The sequence below is a fragment of the Fusarium subglutinans genome (genome assembly GCF_013396075.1).
Source record: "Fusarium subglutinans strain NRRL 66333 chromosome Unknown NRRL66333_c0000006, whole genome shotgun sequence".
Classification (NCBI taxonomy): Eukaryota; Fungi; Ascomycota; class Sordariomycetes; order Hypocreales; family Nectriaceae; genus Fusarium; species Fusarium subglutinans.
The window spans coordinates 119,254-145,542 of NW_023502069.1; the positions used below are offsets into that span (position 1 = coordinate 119,254).

At 48.6% G+C, this 26,289-nt stretch overlaps 8 protein-coding genes across 8 annotated transcripts; 5 read left to right on the forward strand and 3 right to left on the reverse strand.

Annotated features, from left to right (window-relative positions):
• Positions 1 to 463: 463 nt before the first annotated feature.
• Positions 464 to 1,668, reverse strand: FSUBG_1284 (fmn-dependent dehydrogenase; the record flags this gene model as incomplete). Its single annotated transcript, XM_036677668.1, has 2 exons — positions 464 to 496; positions 550 to 1,668. 2 exons carry the CDS (start codon positions 1,666 to 1,668, stop codon positions 464 to 466), a joined length of 1,152 nt encoding a protein of 383 aa, XP_036543181.1.
• Positions 1,669 to 5,729: 4,061 nt separating this feature from the next.
• On the forward strand, positions 5,730 to 9,807 carry FSUBG_1285 (sterol 3-beta-glucosyltransferase; the record flags this gene model as incomplete). Its single annotated transcript, XM_036677679.1, has 6 exons — positions 5,730 to 5,949; positions 6,010 to 6,676; positions 6,728 to 6,964; positions 7,011 to 7,778; positions 7,824 to 8,644; positions 8,693 to 9,807. The coding sequence occupies 6 exons, from the start codon at positions 5,730 to 5,732 to the stop codon at positions 9,805 to 9,807; spliced, it is 3,828 nt and encodes a 1,275-aa protein (XP_036543182.1).
• Positions 9,808 to 10,207: 400 nt separating this feature from the next.
• On the forward strand, positions 10,208 to 10,679 carry FSUBG_1286 (uncharacterized protein; the record flags this gene model as incomplete). The annotated part of the gene is made up of 3 exons (XM_036677690.1): positions 10,208 to 10,231; positions 10,292 to 10,366; positions 10,422 to 10,679. 3 exons carry the CDS (start codon positions 10,208 to 10,210, stop codon positions 10,677 to 10,679), a joined length of 357 nt encoding a protein of 118 aa, XP_036543183.1.
• A 582-nt stretch (positions 10,680 to 11,261) lies between these two features.
• Positions 11,262 to 12,442, forward strand: FSUBG_1287 (uncharacterized protein; the record flags this gene model as incomplete). Its single annotated transcript, XM_036677701.1, has 5 exons — positions 11,262 to 11,324; positions 11,375 to 11,615; positions 11,692 to 11,747; positions 11,804 to 11,875; positions 11,927 to 12,442. The coding sequence occupies 5 exons, from the start codon at positions 11,262 to 11,264 to the stop codon at positions 12,440 to 12,442; spliced, it is 948 nt and encodes a 315-aa protein (XP_036543184.1).
• Positions 12,443 to 13,705: 1,263 nt separating this feature from the next.
• FSUBG_1288 (transporter SEC61 subunit beta) lies at positions 13,706 to 14,289 on the reverse strand (the record flags this gene model as incomplete). The annotated part of the gene is made up of 4 exons (XM_036677712.1): positions 13,706 to 13,740; positions 13,799 to 13,894; positions 13,971 to 14,178; positions 14,287 to 14,289. The coding sequence occupies 4 exons, from the start codon at positions 14,287 to 14,289 to the stop codon at positions 13,706 to 13,708; spliced, it is 342 nt and encodes a 113-aa protein (XP_036543185.1).
• Positions 14,290 to 15,637: 1,348 nt separating this feature from the next.
• Positions 15,638 to 17,233, reverse strand: FSUBG_1289 (plasma membrane phosphatase; the record flags this gene model as incomplete). The annotated part of the gene is made up of 3 exons (XM_036677723.1): positions 15,638 to 15,949; positions 16,000 to 16,149; positions 16,205 to 17,233. 3 exons carry the CDS (start codon positions 17,231 to 17,233, stop codon positions 15,638 to 15,640), a joined length of 1,491 nt encoding a protein of 496 aa, XP_036543186.1.
• A 4,153-nt stretch (positions 17,234 to 21,386) lies between these two features.
• Positions 21,387 to 23,968, forward strand: FSUBG_1290 (peroxisomal ABC transporter; the record flags this gene model as incomplete). Its single annotated transcript, XM_036677735.1, has 4 exons — positions 21,387 to 22,016; positions 22,064 to 23,119; positions 23,167 to 23,620; positions 23,676 to 23,968. The coding sequence occupies 4 exons, from the start codon at positions 21,387 to 21,389 to the stop codon at positions 23,966 to 23,968; spliced, it is 2,433 nt and encodes an 810-aa protein (XP_036543187.1).
• A 1,006-nt stretch (positions 23,969 to 24,974) lies between these two features.
• FSUBG_1291 (uncharacterized protein) lies at positions 24,975 to 26,074 on the forward strand (the record flags this gene model as incomplete). The annotated part of the gene is made up of 2 exons (XM_036677746.1): positions 24,975 to 25,426; positions 25,474 to 26,074. 2 exons carry the CDS (start codon positions 24,975 to 24,977, stop codon positions 26,072 to 26,074), a joined length of 1,053 nt encoding a protein of 350 aa, XP_036543188.1.
• Positions 26,075 to 26,289: the final 215 nt, after the last annotated feature.

Here is a 26,289-nt window from a genome sequence, read left to right on the forward strand (position 1 = left end):
ATTTCGTATGTAATAGAGGATGATTTTATGTGTTTCAGACCTGCACCTGCATATGCATGTCTTGCATGTCAACTAATCGGAACTCTAGAATTTATGTGCTTTATCTGTGTTGTATACGACGGCAACATAAACACATACGGGCCTACGGATGCTACCCTTTGTTCTCTTCCATTTGTCATATCATAAATATTAAACAAACAACCAAGAAATAATGTTGTCTGGGGTACAAGAGAGAGCCAAGTAATAGGATCATATAATGACTATTAAGATACACTCTGTGAGGAAACACAATTGAACCGCAAGGTACGAGTTTCACGAAGGATTCGGGCTAGTATTTGAAGTAATAAAAGACTCATGCTCTATGTTCTCGGATCTATATGTATGATGAAATATAAACAATTGAATCAAGATGTGTATGTACCAGCACCACAGCTCAACAACCTAACGCCATCGCAATGCATATTTACTGGTTCCAGTTGTTGAATTGCCACTTGACCTAAACATGTTGTTAGCGATTAATCAGACTTGAGCATTCAAATAAGAACTTACGTAGCTGGGGTTGATCTTCTGGATATCGGGAACACCCAAGTTTCCAGCGTCAATGGCAATCTCGTGCTTGAGAATGTCGATGACCTTCTTGACACCATCGACACCGAAGACGTTGGAGTACATGAATGGACGACCAAGACCAACAGCCTTGACGCCGAGAGAAAGAAGCTTGAGGACATCAGCGCCATATCGGACACCACCGTCAGCGTAGACCTCAATCTTCTTGAAGACCTCAGGAGCCTCCTGGTGGATCTCAAGAGCGACCTCAAGACCAGAGGGGCTCCCATCGAGCTGACGACCACCGTGGTTGGAGAGGATAATAGCGGGAGCACCGTGTTGAACAGCAAGCTTAGCATCGGCGGCAGAGCCAATACCCTTGATGATAACAGGGAGCTTGGTCATCTTCTGGAGCTTCTTGTAGTAGTCCCAGGTGATGTAGGAGTAGTCAGAGTCAGCGGAACCAACACCAAATCGAGCAGCACGGTGTCGGTTGCCGTCGGCAGCAGAGTCAACGGTGAAGACGATGGCAGCAGCACCGGCCTTCTCAGAGCGGTCGAGGAGCTCTTGTGTCTCGGTGTCATTGGAGGTAAGGTAGAGCTGCTGGAAAACGACCTGACCCTCAGACTTGGCCTTGGCGATCTCCTCAATGGTGAGAGAGGCGTAGAGAGCGGGCATGTAGAGAATTTCGCCCTCACCAGCAGCCTTCATGAGGTTAAGCTCAGCATCAGGGTGGGCGTTACCAGCCCTGGCGCAAGGGCTGATGAAGAAGGGAGCCGAGAAGTTGTGGCCCAGGATCTTGGTGGGCAGAGTGTTCTCAACGTTTGTGATATCAACCATGGATCGGGGCTTGAAGCGATAACGCTGGAAAACCTCGAGGTTGTTGCGGTACGACCACTCGCCAGCAGCACCGTTGCGGTAGTATGTGTAGTTCTCGATGGGGAGGTAGTTCTTAGCAGCCCACTCAAAGTCAGGGAGGCCGATCATCTGCTCGAGCTTGGGGAGCTTTCCGGTGGGAAGATCGCCGACGATGATCTCGAGACCAGTGTCGGGCTGCTCGAGGAAAGGACGAGCAGCCATGGCCCCCGAGAGGAGGGCGCTGGTGAGGATCTGAGTGCGCATTGTAATGTGATGAGAATGAGTGTGTGATGGGTAGTAAAGAGTGTCTTGGCTGGAGAATAAGAAGTGTTGATCAGAAGGGCGAAGCGGCTCTTTTAAGCTTTAGGGAATGTCAAGACCGAATACTACGGAAACATGTATTCCATGGTCAAGGTCAAGGTCAAGGCCATGGTCAAGGGTGTTTGCCTTGTCTTGATTAACAACGAACCCATCGGCTCTGTCTGTGTTAGCGACTGACATGTCAAGCCTCCTTGCAAAGTCTAACAGATGGAGATACAACTAACCAAGACCAATGACATCGATACGTAATGCGATGCAACGGCAGAGGATGAGCCACGCATCGGAGTGCCACTGTCTTGGGTCCACTGCCGAAATTGCGCCTGTAGCAGCTTCTACTCTATCTGATCCGTTTCTGTAACAGGTGAAAGGATTTTTGTATGGGCACTTGGACTCTGTAGGTATGTGATAGTGAATAGAAGATATCAGAGGTCCTCTCGTTATACTACATTCCTCTTTGGTCTATATTGCCCGTTGTTGCTATGTATATGGTATCAAGAATGCTACATTACTCGTCATATGCCTACGCGCATTCACAATCTTGGCAACTTGGCCCAAGGCTCCGGTTCAGAATTCATCCGTTCTCGAGGTGACGATGGTGGGATACAATGTGGAGGGCTATGTTGGGAGTGATACAGCATGTTTCTTGGCATGATGATCCCTGTAACTCATGTCATTCACACCTCGATCGCATAGTTCAACAGCGCCGAAGTTTAAAACGCGGCAGACGGTTACTAGATCGGGCTTTGATTGACTGTGCACTAGTAAAGTTGAGAAAGGTGCAATTCCTGAGTATGTTTCTCTAGTGGTTGGCATTAACAACGCAACGAGTCATTCAGCCCTCAGGCGATTAACCCTGAAATGTTTTGTTTGACGATAACTTTAGGTAGTTTAAGCTTAGAAAGAAAGAAAAAAAACCCAAACAATCAGGCTAGTCAGGGCAGGCCTGGGGGGGTAGCAGAGTTTGTCTTGGATCACTAATGCTCACATAAGGATCCGTGGTCCATATGAGGCAATCCCCTGTTACGCATAGAGCAGCTTGTATCTGGTTGATTTTCCGTCTGTTTCACGGGACATCACAAGCCAAGGAACTGAATAATCTCTCACTGTTAAGGATCTTTCGGTGGATCTTTTGACGAATGCTGGGATGAGAAGAGGGAATGAATGTCACTCTCGTCGATAGATATCCCACTCGGATACAGTCTCCACCATGTTTTGTAATCTTGGTTGATGCGTATTTTATTAGAGTTTTTATGCTTGTCTAATGAACTAATTTAGCTAGGACAATACAAGACATGACGTTGAAAATGAGGCGCAGACGAGACATGACGAGTCAAGCTAAACAAGGACATATGCCATGCCACGCCGCCACGGCATGCAAGTTCTTTATTTCATGTATGTACATACACTCTTGCTTGGTCTTCTAGAATATTTCCAAAGCAGGGAGCGGAAAACGCCTTCCGAATGCACCTTTACAGGGTATGTATGTATGTATGTATCAAAAATCATCCATATCGAGATAACAAGGGTCACATTCCCAGTGGAAACGTCCCCTTCATCTCGGCATGAATTCCTGCTCGGTCAGTTCCTCGTCGGCCAGTTCCTCAATCTATCGGTCAATTTTCTTGTGAGCTGCCAGAAACAGACTTGGTCAGGCCGGGAACGGTCACAGCAGAGATTCCGTTAGTCACTCAAGTGCCGGGTTCTCACTAGAGAGAATCGTCCCGCTCGCCTGGAGTTGAAACTATGGCGCCGCAAACGGCATAATAAAGGATGTCATGCCCCCCCACGTAAGCTCAGCCTTGATCTTTCTTTCGCCTTATCAATCTATGATCTTTGATCAGATGTTGTTCATCAAGTAAGCCTTGTACTGAATAAACAAGTTAATTACCCGTGATCTATCGACAGTATGCCAAGCAGTTAAGCATTCCATAACCACTGACCGACCGAAAGAATGAATGCATTGATCAATCATAGAACGCCTTGTTTTGTCCGAGACCAGACCCATTAACCCTACCATCGTCAAATCTCTCTTGGTCGGAAAAATTCAGCTCGGTCGTCCATCTCGTCCGTCCGACGAGGGCATGCTAGCTCCGAGACCACGAGGGTATTTCCATAATAGGAGAGAAACGATATCAAACATTACTCTTGGTGGATCATTTGTGAAGTGTTGCGACAAGTCATGAACCAACATCTCGGTCTCACTCGGGTCTTCTGATCGTTTACAAACGAACTGTGAGAGCTGAAATATCTTTTTCTCTCAAAGTTACACCGTGAAATGCCTGTAAATAACGGATGGGACAGACAATGTCTTAGCAGGCGAGTGTGGTTAAGCCCGTGCTGTCGATCATATCAAGTTACACAGGTATCATAATGATCCTCTTATGTCTCTTTGATCTCTAGGGTGAGAGTCATACTGATCCAGTTTATGGTAATGTCAGATCTCATCGCACCGAAATGCTACATGGTTCTCGGTGCACTTGTTATAAGTGAATATTACAGACTGATCCCAGTAAACGACCATGTTCCTAATTACAACACTTGAGTCCAACAGGAGAAGCCAGCCTAAAGCTATAATCTTAACGCTTAATAAAAGAGTGAAACTCGCTCTCTCCAATGTGTTGTAAGAATCACACATCGTTGATTCATTTGCCAAAAATTGCAAAAGAAACGTCACCTGCAGGATTCGAACCTACGCGTGCGAACACAATGCCTAACCTTGCTATCTGGAGATAGCAGGGCATCGCCTTAACCACTCGGCCAAAGTGACTAACTTATTTATATAAGTGTCACAACTATACTACTTTATATTACTGAGCTGTAGAGCATATTCGCCTTCTTACCAACCGTGTCACTCCGTCCGTCGAGATCTATTTGCCGAATAAAGTACTCTTGATGTTGTTCTTTATGAAAAAAGTAAATCTTCTTCTTTCTGCTTCTTTTATTACTACTTCATCTAGGCTACATGTTGAAAAGAAAACTATACAGTCTCCGCTCGTGTCAATGCTAATAAGGATGCCGGTTAGTAGATAAGTAAAGTTGAGAGTATATCACTGTAGTATGACCGGTTGCTTCCTTTTTCTACAGTTTTCTCACACAACTGACAGCCGTGTACCACAATTAAGTACGTAAATTCATTAGTGTGACTTCGGGTCAGTTGTGGCTTCAAGCATTACTACAAAGGCAGAACTCGCCTACGTCTGAGCACAATCCCTTGATGTCTCGTGCAAGATGGCACAGCACCGCCTTAATCACTCGGTCACCGTGTATTATCATTTGACAGGAGGTCGTAGTTCTCACAGCATGTGCTCAGATTGATGGTACAATTCAAAATTCAATGCCAAATAGTTTCGGCACGTGAATCAACATGAAAGTCGAGGCTGAGTTGCGTACGGACAAGGGCGGATAAGCACAAAGTCATGTAATAGCTTCGAGGGTATCTAGGAAGATTCGTCAGACGCCAGGGCACCTCGTTCTAGAAATTAGCTATCCCTTGATCGACAGGGTCTTATTCCCGTCGTATTCTATCTTACACACGGACGATGCTGTAAGATTACTTACCTGCTCCGTACGGGGCAGAATCACAATCATTAGGCCTATATAGGTCCTATTCGGGCGCGATTGATCTCGTGTTCCACAGCTTGCGTAAGTGAAAGAGTAATCTCATTGCTAACAGCAATTAATCACTCTCACCAAATGCGAGTCCGAGAAACAAAATTGATCGATTAATTTACCATAATAGGCATCATTCAAGCGCAGCTTATTTAGGTCTCGTGTGGCTTAGTATTAGAGCTTAACATCCTTGCCTTGTTCCTGATTCGTATCCGCTGACGTCGTTGTTTCAACTTCCCTCCCCCACTAACATCAACCACTAAGCTAACCGCCGACCTCTTTCATCTTTATCGCATTATCTATAACTAGTACCTACAAGACTCACTATGCACTATCGAATGATTATCCAAACTTAGACCTCCTCTCAAACCCCTCAATACCTGTGAGCAGCTCCCATGGCAGGCATTGTCGATGAAAAAGCTGCTGCTGCGGGTCGGCAGCATCAACCCCGCGATGGCGATAACACAAACAACACAGGGGCTGTAGCCTCAGACGACCTTCAGTTACCGGATATCAACCCTGCTAAGGGAGATGGAGCACCACCCCCTTATGGAGAGAACCATGATCAGGTTCATTTCTCACAGCCTGGGTTTGACGCTGGTGCAGCGATAACCGGTACATACCAGACATATCTACATATGAGGCTTGTATAAACTAACTCGCGTCATTCTCTAGGCGATGGTCGAGTCAATATTAATATTAATGCTAAGAACAGGAGGCTCACAGACCTTCTTGCTCCAACGCTTCAAGGTCAACTTGCACCTGAGCCTGAACAGCCAGACCTTCCTCCTGCATATATCCCTCCCAGCCTGGGAGGTCTACCTGGACAAACACCACCACCCAAACTCAATGTCGTCGTCCAGATCGTGGGATCCCGCGGAGACGTTCAACCCTTTGTCGCTTTGGGAAAGGTTCTCAAGGAAACTTACGGACACAGAGTCCGAATCGCTACTCATCCTACTTTCCAATCCTTTGTTGAGGAGAATGGTCTCGAGTTCTTCAGTATCGGTGGCGACCCTGCCGAACTGATGGCATTCATGGTCAAACACCCCGGTCTCATGCCTGGTTTTGACGCCATCACAAGTGGCGAAGTAAGCAAACGCCGAAAAGGTATTCAAGAAATTCTTATGGGGTGTTGGCGATCTTGTATCGAAGGAGGAGACGGTCTCGGTCCGCCTCCAAAACCGCATGCCTCAAATGCTCCATTGGACGTATCTTTGGAGGTATCAGGCGGACCTGGTCAAGAGCCATTTGTTGCCGATGCTCTCATCGCGAACCCTCCTAGCTTTGCTCACGTTCATATTGCTGAAAAGTTGGGTATCCCGGTGCACATGATGTTTACGTGAGTTTCTTTCCTTGATGCAATGATGTTGAACACTGATCACCGCTTTAGCATGCCTTGGTCCCCAACACGAGCCTTCCCTCACCCTTTGGCAAATATCCAGTCATCAAATACAGACGACGTGATGACGAACTATATGTCGTACACACTAGTCGAGATGATGACATGGCAGGGGTTGGGAGATGTCATCAACAGGTTCCGGGAGAAGGCACTCGATCTCCCCCCACTTTCACTAATCTGGGCGCCTGGACTTCTCGCAAGACTCAAGATCTCTTGGACATATTGCTGGTCAGTTCTTCTAGCACATTTCGGGACTATATCTAACTTGGTACAGGTCACCGGCATTGATTCCCAAGCCCAACGATTGGGGACGACATATAGACATTGCTGGCTTTTATTTTCTCAACCTTGCTTCCTCGTTCACCCCTGATCCAGACTTGGAAGCATTCCTCCGAGATGGCCCGCCCCCTGTTTACATCGGATTCGGATCTATTGTTGTCGATGACCCTAACGCCATGACCGCGATGATCTTTGAGGCGGTCAAACTTTCAGGCGTCAGGGCATTGGTCTCCAAGGGCTGGGGTGGACTTGGTGCTGATGACCTTGGTAAACCTGATGGCGTGTTTATGCTTGGCAATGTTCCTCACGACTGGCTATTTGAGCACGTCTCATGTGTGGTACATCACGGTGGTGCTGGCACCACTGCCGCTGGTATCAAGGCCGGAAAGCCTACTCTTGTGGTCCCCTTCTTCGGTGATCAACCATTTTGGGGTGCTATGATAGCGAGAGCCAATGCTGGACCCGACCCCATCCCTTACAAACAACTGACAGCAGAGAAGCTTGCAGAAGCAATCAACTTCTGTGTCAAACCGGAAACTCTGGAGCAAGCCAAGATTCTGGGCCAGAAAATCCGAGAAGAACGAGGAACTGACGTTGGTGGTAAGAGCTTCCACGATCATCTGGACACGGACAAGTTGCGTTGTACTTTGGCTCCAAGCCGAGCTGCGGCATGGCGCGTAAGGAGAAGCCAAGTAAGGCTGAGTGCGTTTGCGGCTGCAGTGTTGGTTGAGCAAGGCTTACTGCAATGGTCTGACCTTAAACTGTAAGTCGAGATATAAAACTGCTAGGGTTGTGCTAACATGGACAGATACCGTATGACAGAGTACAACACGGAAGAACAGCCGACTGACCCAATCTCTGCTTGCACATTGTCACTTGTCACTGATATAGGAGGGATCGGAATGGCAATCGCCGATATGCCCAGAGAGCTTTTCAAGAGCATGTCGCAGCCCAAGAAGAAAATCTCAGCAGCAGGAGAAGCACAGGATGCCGCAACCCCTCTGGCATCGGGAAGCGAGACGTCACTCCCCGCACCTCAGGGCAATGAGTCGGAGAAAAGATCAACACCTGCACCTAGTATTGCAGACACAGAAACTTTGGGCTCCACCGCTTCTACTACTGCTCACTCCAATGCCTCACAGCCAACACTGAGTGACACAGCATCTAGCACCTCTCGTCCTTGGTCTCCAGACCAATCAAGTACCCAAGGATCGGTCAATGACAAATCTTGGAAAGAGCAGATCAAAGAAGCGGTTAGCAAGCAGCAGCAGCAACAACGTCGTGGATCTTCCGTCAACTACGTTAATGCAGCCGTCGGAACTGGAAAGGGAGTTGGCCGGGTTGTGACCACTGGTGCCAGAACACCAATGAACTTCTGCCTTGGATTAGCCAGAGGTTTCAGAAACATGCCAAAGCTGTATAATGATGATACTATTCGTCCGGTCGAAAAGGTAACGGGAGTTGGCTCCGGAGTTGTAGTCGCAGGCAAGGAGTTTGGCTATGGCCTGTTTGATGGCATTACTGGCCTGGTAACACAGCCTTTGAAAGGTGCCGAGAAGGAGGGAGTCCAGGGGCTGGTCAAAGGCTTTGGCAAGGGTATCGGAGGCCTGATTGCGAAGCCTGCAGCCGGTAAGTTTGTTGCCGAAAGGTTGGGAATGTTGTACTGACATAAAACAGGTTTCTGGGCTATCCCAGCTTACACCATGCAGGGTGTGAATGCAGAGGTCTCCAAGTACTTTGCCAAAAGCGTCCAGAACTATATTACTTCGTCACGAGCTATTCAAGGTCAGCACGAGATTTACGAGGCAACACCGGGCGAAAGAGAAGATGTTGTTCAAAGATGGAACAACGTCAAGTTCGACCTCAAGAACTTCTATCAGTGGAAGAGAAAGGAAAAGGTTGCAGGAAAGCGCCCTGAAGAGCCCCGTCTTGACAGCTCAGAGTCTGGGTTTGAGCGACCACGTACAGGATGGAGACAGACTAAGAATATGTCTTTTGAAGAACGAAAGAAACTTCACGCCGACAAGGATGCATGGAAGAAGGGATTCCTGGACGCGCCTGTCCCACAATCAAACGCAAGTGATACTGCAAGTATACAAACGAGCTCATCTGAGGATCCCGAGCTTGAAAAGGCCATTCGGGCGTCAGTGCGTGAGACATCGCGTGGCGACAGTGAGGAAGACGCCCATGTGGAGGCAGCTATCCGTGAGAGCATCAAGGCTGTTCGGCAACAGGTTGGATCAAGCGAGGCAGGCCCTCTTCCTCTAAAGGATCCGTCCATTTTCGAAGATGCCGACTATCAAATTACGGACGAGGAGTATCAAGCTCTTGTCGAGCAGGCGATCCAGCAGAGTCTAGCTAACGATGTGCCGTTGCCCGACTATTCTGATGTGCCAGAGCTTGACGCAACGGATACTGTGTCTCAGTCTCCCGCCCAGACCTCCACCCAGGAAGACGATGCGGAGCTCAAGCGAGCCATTGAGGCCTCGAGGAATCAACCTCCGCCGCCGCTCCCACCGAGGGAAGAAGATGACGATGAGCTAGAACGGGCCATTGCAGCGTCGAAAGAAGCTATGGAACAGGAAAGCAATCAGCGGTCTGAAGAAGACATCGTCATGGAGTACGTCAAGCGACAGAGCTTGGCGGAGGAAGAGTATAGAAAACAAATTGCAAAGGGGAAGGGTGCATCAGGTGGCAACGGGGATGATGATGATGACGAGGAGTTGAAGCGGGCAATGGAGGAGAGTTTGAAGATGAATCGGGGAGATGCATCAGGCCCATCGGGAAGATGAGGTGGTAAACGCAACAGGCGCACGATGTGATGTGAATTCGACAAACCTGCAGCAAACTAGGATACCCGCATTAGGCACAAACAAATGAATCGTGCTGCTTCTAACTATGTGTCCTATTTTGTGCAGACAATCGCGTTAGTGTATGCGTGCGTCTGGCTTGGTTTGATGATGGCAGATATGCAAGCACCCAGTCGACGTGCATATACTAACTTAGTAACTCACCATGTGTCATTCCCCTGTCTCCAATAACTTGAGGACATGGCCAGCAAAAGAAGTATATGTATCATGGCTCCCGTTCCAGTCAGTTATTCTCTCAACTTCAATATCTCCTCTCGTTCTCCAACTTACACCATAGATACCATACTTAATAATCCTTCAATCTACCAACAAACCAGTGAAGATGTCGGAGTATGGAGTCGAACTGGTAAGTGAGATACTTTCAGTGTCTTGTTTGTTCAGTCTCTGTATTGACGTCTCTCTCAAGCGACCACGACAACCAGTCGCAGAGCCCCATGTAGCCAAGTCTCCTCGGGATGGGGGTGTCAGTGTCAAAAGACCTGTAAGTCCATAGAATAACACATGCACCTCCTATAGATGCTAACTTGAGAAAACAGGCCAAGGTTGACAAGAAGAAGGGCCTATATCGACGTCCTCCGCCTGAGGATCACAGTGCCAGATTTTTGGCTCACTTAGAGAACTTGCGTAGAGCCCTCCCGGCCATGGGGGGGACTTTTGAGGCTTGGAAGAAGCAGGGTAAGAAAAACACTGAGGATATTCGGGCTCTGGAAAACAAGTATGAAGAGCTTCACTCAACGATCGAGGCTCTTCAGAGGGAGCTGAGAGGACAGTCCAACTGTGTAGACCAACTCTGAGGATGGGGGGCCCCTATCGTTCGTCTGTCGTATTTCATTGGACTTTTTGGGTAGATGTTAGTTGCCACATCAAATTTTGAGCATCTCTTCTACCATATACTTAACTTCAATATGTAACGAGACCTTGGATTGGCATGTATGAACCGGTAGAGCTGAAGACATTGGGCAGTGTGTGTCGAAGGGTCTTCTGCATAGTGGATCTGAGGCCTGTAACCACGCCATAAGTTACCCTTTACAGAAGAGCAAGATTGATATGCATATGCAGTCCCTACAAACGCTGGTTATTCTACTGTAAGAGACATATCGTCTGTATTGTGGCGAAGTGATCTTGTACACGTCGAGATGGACAATAACTCCCGTTTGCCCTAAAATAAATAAAGAATAAAAGGTTTTTGTGCAAGTAAAAGGTATTTATTCGGTGTTTGGCAGTGATGGCAATCTGGCAGGCCAAATTAACTAGTAGATGGGGGATCTTTATTTCTCCTGGGTCCCAAGTCTCCCCCTCCTTCATCATCATCCACTCCCCGATTTTTGTTCCTACATAGTAAAGCTCTTCGTGAGACTCGGTCTCAGAATGCTACAATGAGTGATATTTCTCGTCTCAACAGTCGCTCCAAGCGAAAGAAGAGTGAGGACCACGGAGTCGTGCGTCCTCCCCTCTTGACCCTCTTATCACCTCGAGCTGACTCGAACAGATGCAGAACCTGGAGGCATCCAGCCTTGCTATTCTCGAGACTGAGAGTACTGATAACGTCTCCGGCCCTGCTAAGACTGAGGGTAACAGTATCGGCAATGATTCTCCTCCGACGAAGAAGAAGAAGCGCACCCGCAAGCCTCGCAAGGTTATCAAGGATCAACCTCGTGAGACTCCTTGCGTAAGATGCATTGCTAGAATGGCCGACAAAGGTCACGAACACGTTTGTTTCTCTCAAGCTTGTAAGTCGCCCTTCGTTCCGTCTCCCTGTCTGTGTCTATGTCGATGCAAGGCCTGTCCTATACTTACTGTGACCAGCCAAGATGGCCTCCGCCTGCTACGACTGCGCCCAGATGCGCAGTAGCTGCGAACTTGTACGTATCAATCCCTCTTTTTCCACCTATGTATGCTCTCTAATTCAATTTGGCAGCCTGCCGGTGAAGCTGTTGAACTCGGACAGCAGCTCCAGAACTTTGCCCTCCACATCGTTGACAGCCAAAGCGTGAGTTTGAGACCTATCCCCAACGATGCTTAGTTTGCTGACTCTCTCAAGGCCGATGAAAGAGCTACACAGGTCGAATGGCTTCAAAGAGCTGAGGCTGCCAAGTCATCTCTCACCGCGATCCAGGAGACGCCTAGTGTTGCTCCTAATGAAGGATCGCAGAGCGTTTCTGAGGAACTCCAGCCTACTCCTTCTGGCAACATGCCTCCTGTTGGTAGTATGCAACCCTTTTCAACCGCTCCTACGCACTCTATCCAACCTGGGCAGCACTATATGGCTGCTCCCCAGGGCATGTCTGTTCCCGGAAGCTTTGCTGCTGCTCAGTATCCCCGGGGCTTCCAAAGTGTCCCAGCAGGTGGCATCATGAATCCCCAGGGGCACCCTTTCCATGGTATCTCTCACCTTGGCCCTGGGCCTTATAACAACTACCCCCAGTGTCCGTTCAGCCGCCTTGAGTCGTCCTTGAGTCGAGTTGCCGCAAGTGTCGAAGCAACCCACAGACTCGTCCAACAAATCCTAGCTCAAGGTGACCAGAACACCAACGCCCCCATCAATTTCAACCGCTAGAACGGGATTTGCCTTAAGTTTACCAACAGACTAGTCCGCCGGGTTATCGGTGACATAGGTGCCGTCGGAGAGGGAACTGTGGCCACTCTCCCCCCTTTTGAGTGGTCTAGGCGTTTAACATCGGATTCTTTGGCCTTTTTATAGAGAATAGATCTCGAGTAATCCCGAACTCTGTTTATCTTGCTGCTTGGTCTTGTGATGGGATTCAACATATTTACTGACCTGCCGAGCCAGTCTCTGTCTACTAATCAGCCTTGTTCAGCTGAATGTTGAAGTTCAAGACAGCAACTATGTGATCTTTTGAGACTTCACACCAAAGGAGGGCTTTCTCTTTGAATGCTGGATTTAGTATTGTGGTGTGACCATATTTGAGTCATATGTCGCATCAACACCATATACTTGGCTTTTTTCATGGACAAGACATGTATTACATTGAAGATGATGGTACAGAAAACGCTGTACCAAAATGTCATGGGCTCATTCAGGCATAGATATATCAACAATGATTTAAGTCTCTGAATAGACCTGCAAGTCTTAATGGCATTGATCAACAGGTTTACTTCCAGCTGCGCCATCCCAGGCACTTTTGCTTCATTAATCACAAAGCCGAACTTACCCTGATTTAAATGTTGATATGCCAATTCTTGTACTTCACCATTACTCCGGCCACCTCAGACGGTAGTTATGTCCACACCAACGATTGAAATATAATTCGAATTGATGATTAAGTACATTCCGGACCATTAATACTACAAGGTAACTTTAATCTTGATATAATTGAAACCCTGAAGAAAATCTACGCAGGATGGGCAGTCTGAGGCAGCTTGTTGGTAACTGTTGGTCAACTTCGGGTCTACGAGAGCCACTTTAAGAGAGATGATTTACCATAATAGAGCTTTTTACCCCTTCAGCAAATGGCATGTCAGTTACAGAATTGTCGACGGTATAGCCCTCGCTGAGGTTCTGTGATTTGAACGGCACCGCATAATACGTCAAATGTTCAGCATACATCACGTACAATCAGGGGAGGCCTCCTTCTCTTGCGTCAAAACAGTCAAAGTCCATATTGTCGGTTCGGACCCTTTTTCCCGAGATATAATACAAAGGCTCCCCTCATAAACCGCAATACAACAAACAAAATTTCCAGTGTGGCCGTATTAACCCCATTGCAGATGGCGCATCCTCTCGTCTGTGAGAGGTCCTACTCCATAAAAAATCATCTCCCCCTCTTCTCTTCGAGTTTTCCCTTTATCGTGGCGCAATTTAGCTGGAGAACTTTCGGGTAATCTTGGCGATAACTGAAACAGAGTTAGCACACACAATTGACATCAGTGGGGGGGTAGAGGGGTGTAGTACTGTGAAGAGCAACGACGCTGAAGATGAAGACAAGGGACAGAACGAGAACGACAACAGGGTCGACCTTCAGACCGGGCGACTCATCGGTGTAAAGTCCTGTCGAGCATGTTAGCACAGTCATCCGATGGCCTTTTGTGTCCCAATTATCGAGACATGGGATGGGGCAACGTACGCAGCATGGTGCTGCTGGAACCACCGGCGCCAGCGGCGCGAGTGCTGCTAGGTCGAGTATTGGCAATCTTCTCCTTCTGGTCGGCAGCAGCGCGTCGTCGGATAGCAGTACGGGGACCACCAGGGATAGAAGGCGATGAGGGACGGCCGATGTTAGCACCGCTGGCAGCAGCGCCGCCGTTGACGGGAGAAGAAGGACGAGGAGAAGACTAAGAAGAGAACATGTTAGCAAATTGATGTTCCTGAGTCAAAGATTCAAGCTCAGTCGCAATGCGACAGTAGCTTCAATTGAAGTCTTGGGAGTAAAGCAGGCGTACCATTGTTGAAGAATTAAACCTAGAGAAGGAGACTTGACAAAGGAACCACTGCAGGATTCCAAGAACCTAAGGCGCGAAGGAGAGAAATAAAGGAGAGGATGGTTTGGTTTGGGTACGAAGTTGGACGTTGATGGAACCAAGATCGAGAGACGACACGGGGACTAAATTAATGGAGGTGTTGTGCAATCCCCCCCCGTAAATGGAGCACCCTGTTTAGGGAGTTAGTTGAGGCCACCTTCACCAGAAAGAAGGGGACGCGGTGCTATGATTTTCCGGTGGCGTTTGTTAGAGAGAGCTCCAGCCTTTTAGGTTCTAACGTTGGTTAGGTCAGGTCAGGGACCAGTCACCACAGGGGACAGCTCTCTCCACAATATGAGCTGTAAGCTCCACTGCAAGCTAAGTTAAGTTACCTTTGTGACCATGCGATAGTTTGCCAATCCAAGTCAAGCTTTGAGAGGAAAACATGTGATTTATGCAATTCAAAAAAGCCACCATCAATTTTCTTGTTTTTTTGGTTGTTAAGAAATTTTACAATTTAGTGAGACTATGTATGGGAGAGATGGCTGTAGCCTCTACACCTGTCGATCCTATCATTTGGTCAGGCGGATTGGATATCAACGACAAACGCTCTCTTGCTCGCTTCCGAGTCCGCTCGCAGACTCGATATGAATGTATCAGGGGGTGGTGTATAATCAAGAAAATAAGCAACAACGACAAGATGAAGAATAAGAAGCGGTAACAAAGACAGAAACCATAAGACAAAGGGAATCAAGATAACAAAAAACATCCCGCGCATCGAAGGCGCGTCATCCATACACTCCACTTGTCCAGTTCCTCCCCCAGCTCAATCATCCCCAGGAGGTGGTAAGACAGGCAGGTTTTTGGCTCTTCTTAGTGAGACTTCCTGTTGCTTCAGTCCTGCCCAGCCCAGCGTATACTGCACACAACGTCCCACCCATCATTCCTCTCCGTCCCTGGACATGAAGAGCCCCTGATATGTGTCCCGTTGCCTCTCCTGATGCTGATCCATCTTTTGTGCTTCGAATCTGTGAGATGTAATGGTAAAGCCTACTTCAAGAGGCCTCTGTGCTGATGTCGACCAAAGACCGCCAGGTATCTTTTGTATAAAGGGAAATTGGAGCGTAATGGTAAGGTCCGTTTCGTTTCGTTTCGTGCCACCCGCTCAATTATGTATGATTAGACAATAGTACATCTACACCAGGAAACGAAAGCTCTCAACCAAACGCCTTCCGCTATGATGGCAACTCTGCAGATCAAGGGTTGTAGTTCGAATCGTTGAAAAGCGTTTTTAATAAAGTAAAAAAAAGCTGTTTTATGAAAGGTTCATGCTTCAGAGAGTGACGTCGAGGACAAGGCTGACGTCGGCCACGTTGGGCCCTGCCAAGTCCTCGAGAACGGGTATCAGGTCTAGTAGCTCGTTGTCGTGCGCATCAGAGAACCAACTGCTGATAGGGACGGCGTGCTGTGGGTGGAAGATGTATGAGGTGGGCGAATTGTCAATGATGATGGTATCCTTCAGGTCACGTCCAACTTGGGACAGGTCCTTGACATAGTTTCCTTGATGGTTGTAGCAACTCTCACGGAATAGTCTATGATGAACGACCTTGTGGATGTCAAGCTGATCCAATAACGGGTCACCATACTGCAGATTGTTAGTTTGCTCATTTATCATCTGCGATTGGGCAGACTCACCTTGGAAACAGATGCTGTAAAGACAACAACTTCGTAGAGTTCACCGACTCGCTTCATGAATTCGTCGACACCGGGTCGCTTGATCACGTAGACATTATGGTAGTTGCCCTCAATCTCGACAGGGATTGTGAAATCGGCCTGATGTAAGATCTGCATGATAATTAGCGCATATCCCATGATCCACCTCGACTCCAAGTATGCATACCTTGAAAGAACTGTGGACAAGAGTCTCGTCAAGATCGAGAACAAGACATTTTCGGCCCTTGTGCTCCGGGGCAATAGGAGGCAATAACCACTTCTGAGGTTCGGGTGCTGATGGGCCAGCGTCTGTGAATTGGCTGGGTGCCACGACAGCCGGGCCAGGACCTGGGGGTGGGGGGGGAGGTGGTATCGTCCTTTGAGCTGGGGCTTCGACTGCAGGGGCCAATGGTGTCTCTTCTGGCTCTTCAGTGGCAGCATCTTGCATGTTCACATCACCATCATTAGCCGTCTTGTCTGCCACCTTTGGCTCCTCTTCTGTGGGTGTCGCCTTGGGGGGCTCCACTGTAACTGCAGGGGGAATCGATTGCTTCGATTCCCTGTTGGCTTGCTCTGTCGCTGTGGTTTCGTTGTTGGCTGAGCCTGACGAGGTAGCCTCGTCCTTTGGCTCTGGTGCAGATACAGTTGTTTGAGGTTCTCTCTGGGAGGCTGGTCTGGGCTGTTCCTGGGGAGTGTTGGTTCGTGACCTTGCGGAAGTTGGGCGCGGAGGTAGGACATCAAGCTTGTGCACGTTTTCGTTGTTATCTTCGTTTCCAGCTGGGCCCTCGGGGGTACCACAACATCCAAGAAAAGCCAACAGGCCACCACGGCTCTTCTTCTTCTGGGCGGGGGCGACAGGAGAGTTTGGCTGGGTGTTTGCAGGAGTGTTTGTGGGTTCAGTTTCGCCGCCTGTCCTGTTGCTTGAAGTGCTTCCGTTTCGTCGTCGCGCACGAAGGCTACCTTTGGAGTCTTTCGATCGACTGCCGATGCTGTTCCGGGAATCGCTGACTGTAGCCCCACTCAACCCCGTAGATGTTGGTGACGATTGGTTCCGCTGTGATGATGATCTTGATGGGACCTTAAGGAGACCACGACCTTTCTTGGAGCTCGCTCCCCCTTCTGAAGATAATTGACCCTTATTAGACATCTCAGCTTCGGCAGAGTTCGCCTGGGGCTGGATATCGTCGCTCGGGTTTGATTGTAGCTTGTCTGACATGTTTGCTATTATTCTGTGAAATTGTCAGCTAGTGTTTCTTTGTGACTTGGTGTAAAGGATCGTGAAGCAGGTCGTCATGAATAGGACTGTTGATAGATGAAGAGTGATGACAAACAGGTTCCTGTGCCTGATGCAGCCAACAGGTCGTTCCAGCACAACTATCCCCTTCGCGCAACGAATTTGAGAACAAATTCCTGCTGAAGTCGTACTGTCCCATTGATCGCGCAACTTCTTGTGCAGGCGCGCGAGGAATGATTGGTAACTCACGTCGTTGACCACGGCCAAACAAAACCAGCTTATTTTATAATCCCTAACTCTTTCAAATATGGCCTATCGAGGCCTAAATCGCGACAAGAAACGAAGCAGTTCGGAGCGGCGAGAGTGAAACAGTCGACGGGGTATACAGGCGTAGAGGAAAAGGGCGACAGTGGGAAATTACGGCGCGTTTGGACCGAGGCAGGGGAGGCTGGAAGTCAAACGGCACCGAGAAATCGATTATGAAGCGAAGCTGTAAAATCGATCAAAAGGGTCGCGGAAGTGAAACGAAGGAATGAATGAATTGTCCCAATCGTCGAGGCGGCCGCACAAGTCAGCAAAACTGATCGGAGAATTGCGTCGGTCGGGGATGGAGCTCGCTCGGTGTGAATGAGGAAAGACGGAGGACGGGCGGAGGAGAGAGCCCAGTGGTATCCGTACAGTAGGTAAGGCGAAAGCGGGCGGATCGGAGGCTGAAAAAAAGACTTGGGCTGCTGGGCGCGCAAGCGAAATGATTGCCTTTAAGATGGAGCTGAATGAAGAGGAAATTGAGGTGGGAAATGGGGGAAAACAGAACAGAGCCAGCCAGGTACAGCAGTTGCTATGCGCGCAGGGGGCTAGGTTGTCTTTACTTTCTCGGTCGTCTCTCTTTTCCTCCCTGGTCAGGTCAGGATAGTTTATTACAGATGATGAGAAATGGAGAGAGGAAAGGTCAAGGTTGGTGAAAGGAAAGGCTGGCGGCGGCGGCGGCGGCGGCGGCAGCGACGGGGTTGCCAGCGACAGTGGGAAGATGTGCTGGAAGCCGGGGGTGCTATGCGCTGGAAACAGTGAGCAGCAGGGTCGCTGGGGATAGCGGAAGACTGTGAGCCTGTGAGATGCCTCTGAGAATGGCCGAACGGGATGGGGCTCGAATTGGGCTTGACTGGGGTGGATTAGAGCAAGAAAACGGAGGACCTCGATCAACGACGACAGAAATATGCGAGTAAGCTGTCATACGATCATTGTGCTTTCAAGTCAGTTTATTTTGACATCTTCTGCCAAGGTCTGAGGTTTTTCTTGCTCCCAGAGGCTGGGGTGGGTTGGAGAGGGAGGTGTGAGTGGGGTTTCATTCGAGATTAGCACTCCGGGAGCATCCAGTGTGGTAGGGGAGTATCGTATACTGTCTCCCGATGCTCTATTGGCACTGTATTTTGAGCACCACGAACAACAAGCAACACAGTCTCGAAACCCATATATACAACGCCTCACAATAGCGTGACAGAGCACCCCTTGTCTCTCATCTCCGCTAATAATGGTGCCCGCCAAGCTCATCTTAACTACCCTGTCCTATGGCTGGCTAAGGCCCGCTCATGGCTTGGTGCGGCGCCTAAGGACCCTTGTCCTTGGTGGCTTTATACATGCAGACATGTTCCTACATTACTTTATGTCGACTCTGTCAAGTCAACAATGTGAGAGATCAGAACATGAGATGTGAAGACCATCCCTCACGAGTCAATCTGTAAAGAGCAACGGCTGTCAGAAGCCATCTTCTCATCTGAATGTCCCTCGTAAACTAGCCGAATAATACGCTGGTGAGAAGTTAGCAGACAACCAAAAGCATTTAGGTAGTCCTCCAGTCCACCAACAAGGAATAGTGCTCTTTTTTCTATAGGTACCCATGTCCTCGATCTTCCAACAGTGGGCTTTTCTTTAGCACTCTCACCAGAACCGAAAATGGAGCTTAATTTCAAGTGCTGCATCAATAAACAGCTGAAAGACCTCACTCGGATTGATGTTTTTCGTTTCCCAGTCAAGCCAGGCCCAAGCTTTCATCCCCGGCTTTTCAAGCTTCTTCCTTATCTGTCCTATTCCATCCATTATCCTGATGGTGGTCTTGAGGCTGCCACCATGTAACTCACACCCGTGTGCTACATGACCACTGACGTACGGGATGAGATGCCTGATGCACGCTCTTTGAATGTTTCCTCGTGGCATGCAACCACAGGCGAGGGTAATCGATGAGTCGATTATGGCCATTAGACCCGGTGAGTTTATTTCGCTCGTCAATGATGTTGCTGGGTTAGAAGCAAGTTATAGTGATAGTATTCAGTCCATGCTCTGCCAACCTAACCAGGCTCATTAGCCAGTGTCATTGACTCGCTAGTTGATTATGCACACTGCAAGCTACGGGTACTGCAAACCTAACTCTTATCGATCCTTCTTTCACCGAGTTCCACGAGTATCCGTCAAAAACAACTGCTTGTCTCTCATGCTCCTATTCTGCAGCTCAAGCTCCAAACCACAATTCCATGCTCTTTCACGACTGAGACACGGAAAAGAGACATGATCCCTGTCGGACCGGGAGTAATGTCCTTACCCGTGTGGTATGATTGGTCGCGTTGGCGCCCGGATCAGTGATGTCTCCATGCATCGTGGGCCCTTTGGCCTCGACCACTTGAGAGACCTACATACCCGCTGTGGCCGGTTACAGAGACCTTCTCTAGCTTGTGCTGGATGGACCCTTGCGTTCTCGTTAACTCCTGTCAATCGCCTTTCCATGAATCTTGTTTGCTGTGGCTTTGGCGAGCACGTTTTCTTGAATCGTAAGCCATCCACTTATCATCAAGTGAGGCTTGTTAGTCGTTCTCTCAGTCGTCCCGATACCATATCGCATTGATCATGTAAACTCCATCAACCCCATAACTAGGCGAAGGAGAGACCAGGGCACAGTTCCTCTAGGGGAGGAAAGAAAACTCGGGCTCTTGATCCTAAATGACAAAAAGAGTTAGGTAATTTAGGATAAGTTTAGGATATCTTTTGCTGAATTTATTCTTGATGCCCTATATTCAGGTCTGAGTTTTCTTGCCCTCCGAGGCCATTGCAACCCACTGAGCTATACGGACGTAGTTTGGGGCTAGGTATGTTACTGTCTGACTGTGTAACTGTGAGGTTTCTAGTGCTTTCACTGAATACCCACACTCTTCGTGGGGTCGTGGAATGGGTTGAATAGCCAACACTCCTTGCACACGATTAAGCTAAGACTTGAGTGGTCCTCCTATCTCGTGCAATTCAACACGCTGGATCACATGGGCTCGGTCTTGCAGGCACCACAACCAATGCGGGTAGTGTCAGTTACTCGTTAAGAAGCATTGAGGCTATGTGGTTGTGTCTTTCTTCGTATTAGTTTCTGTCTTTTCCCTGTGAAATCCATGTTCATGAAACATGGACTTGCTGGAAACCTGTAAATTTTAGGGGTTTCTAGCGTCTAAATCATGAAGAACGGTTGACCAAAGGTTGGACAACCCCCGATGCCCTAAATCGATACCGAAAAGCAACAGAAAATATCACAGTAGGCCTCAGTCAATAAGTACCTACCTAGTCAATATCTTGCACTCATTCGTAGAGCACATGTGAATCGTCAATTGATTTACCCGGTGAGCTGTAGGGTAGTCACTGACCCAGTTATAGCAGATCGAACCAATCAAGAAGCTGCTTCATTAACAGATGCTCCCCCATATTTCCCCAGCTTTTTGACCATCATGTGATTGGATACTGTGTCGTCATTCCCGCTCGCCGCATCCGTCGGCTGCAGCTTAGGTGAGGTCGCAGCAGGCGCAGACCGTCCCATGTGCCACTTGCCTCGGATACCCGTATTTCACATGCTCATCACAACTTTTGATACAAGTCAGCCTCAACCATATTTGGACTTAGCAAAGATATTCATACAACCACGTTTTTTTGAATCACTACCAGCGAAAACTTCACATTCCACGCGACACACTAATGGACACGTAAAGGAAGCGCATTTGAGCCTCATAGAGACTCGAGGGTTGTGGGGAAGCTTCTCCAAACGACAATAGACGGTACTCAACGTCATCACCAAACATTGCATCTCACTTCACCATCGGATCTGTTTCTTATGGCTGCGCAATCAACACTGCGGCATACTGCTGCCGAGGAGCAGCTAGCCGCCTTCCTCGACAAATGGACTGGCAAGATAAAGACGAGGTTGCGCGGAACGACTCGCACGACTCGTCTACTCGCGACATTGGCCCTCGCTATATCAATTATCCTCGGAGGAGTCGGCGGACGTCGATGGTGGAAGAATCGACGGCATGAGCGTGAACAGGGTCGAAAACTTGTGCGCACAAACTCCTGGCTTCACAACAAGGACGGTTCGCGTACTATTTACGTTCCATACAAAGATGGCACATCAAAGGTGGTGATCAACACGACCAAGCCACTCACTTTCGACGCTCATCGCCGTTTGTTCTTAAACCCTCCTCGGGTATCTGGACTCCGGGAGGGAACTGTACCGACAGCGCAAACGAAACCTGGCCTCAACATTGCCTTCTTGCACCAATTCCTCAGTCTCATGAGCATTATGATCCCCAGGTGGTCTAGCAAGGAAGCCGGACTACTTGTTAGTCATGGCGTGTTCTTGATGCTAAGGACATATCTCTCACTTGTTGTGGCTCGCCTGGATGGTGAGATTGTGCGCGATTTGGTGGCTGGAAATGGAAAGGCGTTCCTCTGGGGTATTCTCAAGGTGAGTGTTCGATCTAAAATTGAAGCCATTGTATTCACATGTTCCAGTGGTGCGGCCTCGGAGGGTTTGCCTCATATACCAATGCCATGATTAAGTTCCTGGAGTCGAAGGTTTCCATTGCCTTCCGCACGCGACTTACACGCTACATCCATGACCTTTACCTGAACGATAACCTCAACTACTACAAGCTGTCTAACCTCGACGGTGGTGTTGGCCAAAGTGCCGATCAATTCATCACCCAGGATCTGACCCTCTTCTGTGCTGCAGCAGCCAATATCTACTCATCGCTCGGCAAACCTTTCGTCGACCTGTGCGTCTTCAACTATCAGCTTTATCGATCTCTGGGACCCCTTGCTCTTACTGGCCTCATGAGCAACTACTTCTTGACTGCCAGCATCCTCCGAAGACTTTCACCTCCATTTGGCAAGCTAAAGGCAGTTGAAGGCCGAAAAGAGGGTGACTTCCGAAGTTTACATGCCCGCTTGATTGCTAATGCCGAAGAGGTTGCATTTTATGGTGGTGCAGATACCGAGAAGACATTCCTGAACCGCGAGTTTAAGTCGTTAAAGACTTGGATGGAGGGTATTTACATGTTAAAGATTCGCTACAACATTTTGGAAGACTTCATCCTCAAATATAGTTGGAGTGCTTACGGATATTTGCTAGCATCCCTTCCGGTCTTCCTGCCACAATGGGGTGGCGTTGGCGGCCGAGCTGAGATGGTTGAGAATGGTGTACGAGGAGGCCGAGAGCGAAACCGTATGAAGGATTTTATCACCAACAAGAGGCTCATGCTTTCACTTGCCGATGCAGGTGGTCGTATGATGTACTCGATAAAGGACCTTTCAGAACTGGCAGGGTATACTAGCCGTGTGTACACACTCATCTCGACCTTGCACCGGGTACATGCCGATGCTTATCACGTTCGGGCTGGCCAAAGCGAACTATACTCATTGTCTGATGTTTCCGGAACAATTCAGAAGGGATTTGACGGTGTTAGATTCGAGCATGTTCCGGTTGTGGCTCCTGGTCTATGGCCTCAAGGAGGTGAGGAGTTGCTCGAGTCATTATCCATTGTCGTGCGAAGAGGTGAACATCTATTAGTAAGTTTCCCGATGACATAACCTGTATAATTTTTAACAAACACCAGATTTCTGGACCAAATGGTGTGGGTAAAACCGCTATTGCAAGAATACTCGCCGGCTTATGGCCAGTCTACCGAGGCCTAGTCAGTCGCCCCAAGGATATTGGCCAGGACGGCATTATGTTCCTCCCCCAGCGACCTTATCTGAGCCCTGGAACACTCCGTGACCAAGTAATCTATCCGGATGGCCATGTGGATATGAAGGAGAAGCGTAAGTCTGAGGCTGACCTCAAGAGCGTCTTGGACGCTGCGCGACTCGGATATCTCCCTGACAGAGAGGGTGGATGGGATACGCGAAAGGAATGGAAGGATGTTCTCAGTGGAGGTGAGAAGCAGCGCATGGGTTTTGCCCGTGTGCTCTACCACGAGCCCCAATATGCGATCGTGGATGAGGGCACCAGTGCTGTTTCGAGTGACGTAGAAGGTCTGCTGTATGAAACATGCAAGGAGAGAGGCATCAGTAAGTCACAGTTTGTTTCGAATTCTGAAGGGTACATCAGACTAACATGCCATAGCACTCATCACCATCTCAACACGTGCATCCCTCAAGAAGTACCACACATACAACCTGGTCCTTGGTATGGGTGAGCGGGGAGACGAGTGGGAATTTGAGCGAATAGGCACCGAGCGGGAGAAGATGCAGGTCGAGAAGGAGTTGCAAGACCTCCGTGAGAGGCTGGAGCAAGTCGACGAGTGGAAGAAGCGCCGGGATGAGATCGAGACTGAGCTCGCAGCAGTCTGGACAGACCAGGGCGAGGTGCTCGAGGCTCCGACGTATGCAGAGAAGGCAGCTGAGGGTCAGGAGTAAGCGAACAAGGGTGGGTGGATCGAAGGGTTGATTGATTGACGTAAGCAGAGAGCAATACCCCGAGGAGTTTAGATGATGGGATATTTTGTATGGCATGGAGTAGGCAGCGGGACTTGTGTATCTATTATTTCCAGGATCTACATAGAGGATCTATCATTACAGAAGAGCAGAAGTTGACTGATGTGACGTTGGAGAGATAGGGCAAGGGATAGATTCAAGGGTTGCTAAACGTCAAAGATAGACCACATTTGGATATATAGGACCATTTTTATCGGCGACCCTCAACGTGCAGGAGTGAGATGGAATTCTAGATCAAATAAAGATAAGTGCAGATCCCTCCAAACTCGTCACCAAAACCAATATTTCCCAAGCCAAGCTTTTACAGCTCCAACGCCACTTTTCCAGGGTCGACTCCAATCACGAGGCACCAGAGACAGCACGAACTATCAACGGCGCTAGCAGTAGCAGCAGCAGCAACGCCTCCCTCGGATGAGGACGATCCCGCGTGGGCGGGTCATTGAATTGTTAATTGAATTTCTCAACCGTCGTAGTAGTCGGAGGGGGAGGCGAAAAAATCAGGGCAGGCGGAGGAGCTGGCAATCGATAGTCTAGAGGAGGGATAGAGTCGTCAACTGATAACTGAGCCTCTTTCTTCTTTTTGTATCTGTGTATGTATATATGAAGTCGTCGAGAATATATCATCGAGAGCCTGATTGCGTTGCTTGAAGTAGGCAGAGCTGAGCTGAGCTGAGCTGAACTGAGCTGAACTGAACTGAACTTATGGAGGCTTGCATCTATTGCATGCAGATCAGCAAAACACACACATTCATATACTCACTCACAGCCTGGCAATTGAGTCGTTTTTACCCTCTTTGTTACATCTTCTCTATTCTCGTCTTCAATCAGTTGAGACGATAGACGCTGATCATCGTCATCGCTCAACTCAATTATACACTCTACTATCTATCGCCAGCCACCATTAACCATAACCTCAAGAATCTCAAAAATGAACAGAAATCACAACTACAGAACGGGCTCCTTCAGCTCAATCTCTCGTCCCTACCTCCCCTCAATCGACGAGAACGAAATCGCCTCTACCCCTTCATCTCACAGTCCTCCAACACCTCCTCTCCGCATCCCGAGGAAATCACCCCGGCGCGCTATTCGCAGCAATGCGATTCCACCGGCGTATATACCCAGAGGACGAGTATACTATGCTCCGCCCGTGGCGCACTATACCCCACCGCCTAGCTACAGCTATAACCACAGCCACAGCTACAGCGATGCCAAGGGTAGATTCCTAGAGCATGAGTACTCTGAAGCTGGGAGCTATAGAGAGAGGAAAGTTTGTGGACTTGACAAGCGCAGAGGATGTTGTTTGTTGATTATTGCGCTCGTGGGCGTTGCTATTGTTGCTGTTGCTTTGGGCATTGGACTCTCGATAGGGTTGAAGGACGAGTAAGTCGAATATCCGAGACATTGACTCTAACTAACACCATCCTCAGAGACAGAGCACCACCGCAAGAGACTTCAACTTCGGAACCTCCAGCTGCATTCCCGGCTGGTTCTTTTGCTTTTAAAGCAGATCTTCAAAATACAACCACAAACTGTACTTCCAATCCTTCGACATGGCGCTGCTATCCCTATGAAAAGGGCTCATCAGCAACCTTCTTCTGGATAATCTCATCCAACAACGGCTCCTCGTACAATATCTCATCCACAGAAAACCCCTTCGCACCATCGTTCACCAACTTGACCGTTGATGTTCTTGACAGGGATACATCCTTAGAGCGTCTTCAGTTTTCTTTCTCAATGAACAAGACGGTCGTCCCAGATGATCAGCTCTCGCCGAGCAATCGTGCAGCAAAGTGTACGTTTGACGATACGCTTTTCGAAGCTACACTGTGGACGCAGCGGAAAAGAGGTGACGAGGCGACTGGAAATACAAAATTTGCCGCTTGGCCAGGTGATGTTGATGTTGTCCAACGCAAGACATTCAATGGAGGATCACCAAATTGTGTGGATAGCGAGGGTGGCCAAGTGGGCGATGTCAAGTCGGAGTCCGGAGCGTGCGAGTGCCGCTATGCAAACTACGATATCAACTAGATTGTCTCTATCTGTATTTAAGCTGGGCGAGTTAATGTTGGGACTTGGTTACGAGGAAATCAAGCTGGATGGATATAGTAGGTAGGTTAGGAGTTAGTGATACCCAGGACCAACAAGTTCTATAATCAATTGTATTGGAAACGAAAAAATCAATAACATGCGAGAAACAATTCTATATGAAAGTATTGCCAGAAAAGAGGTTTAAAGAATAGACC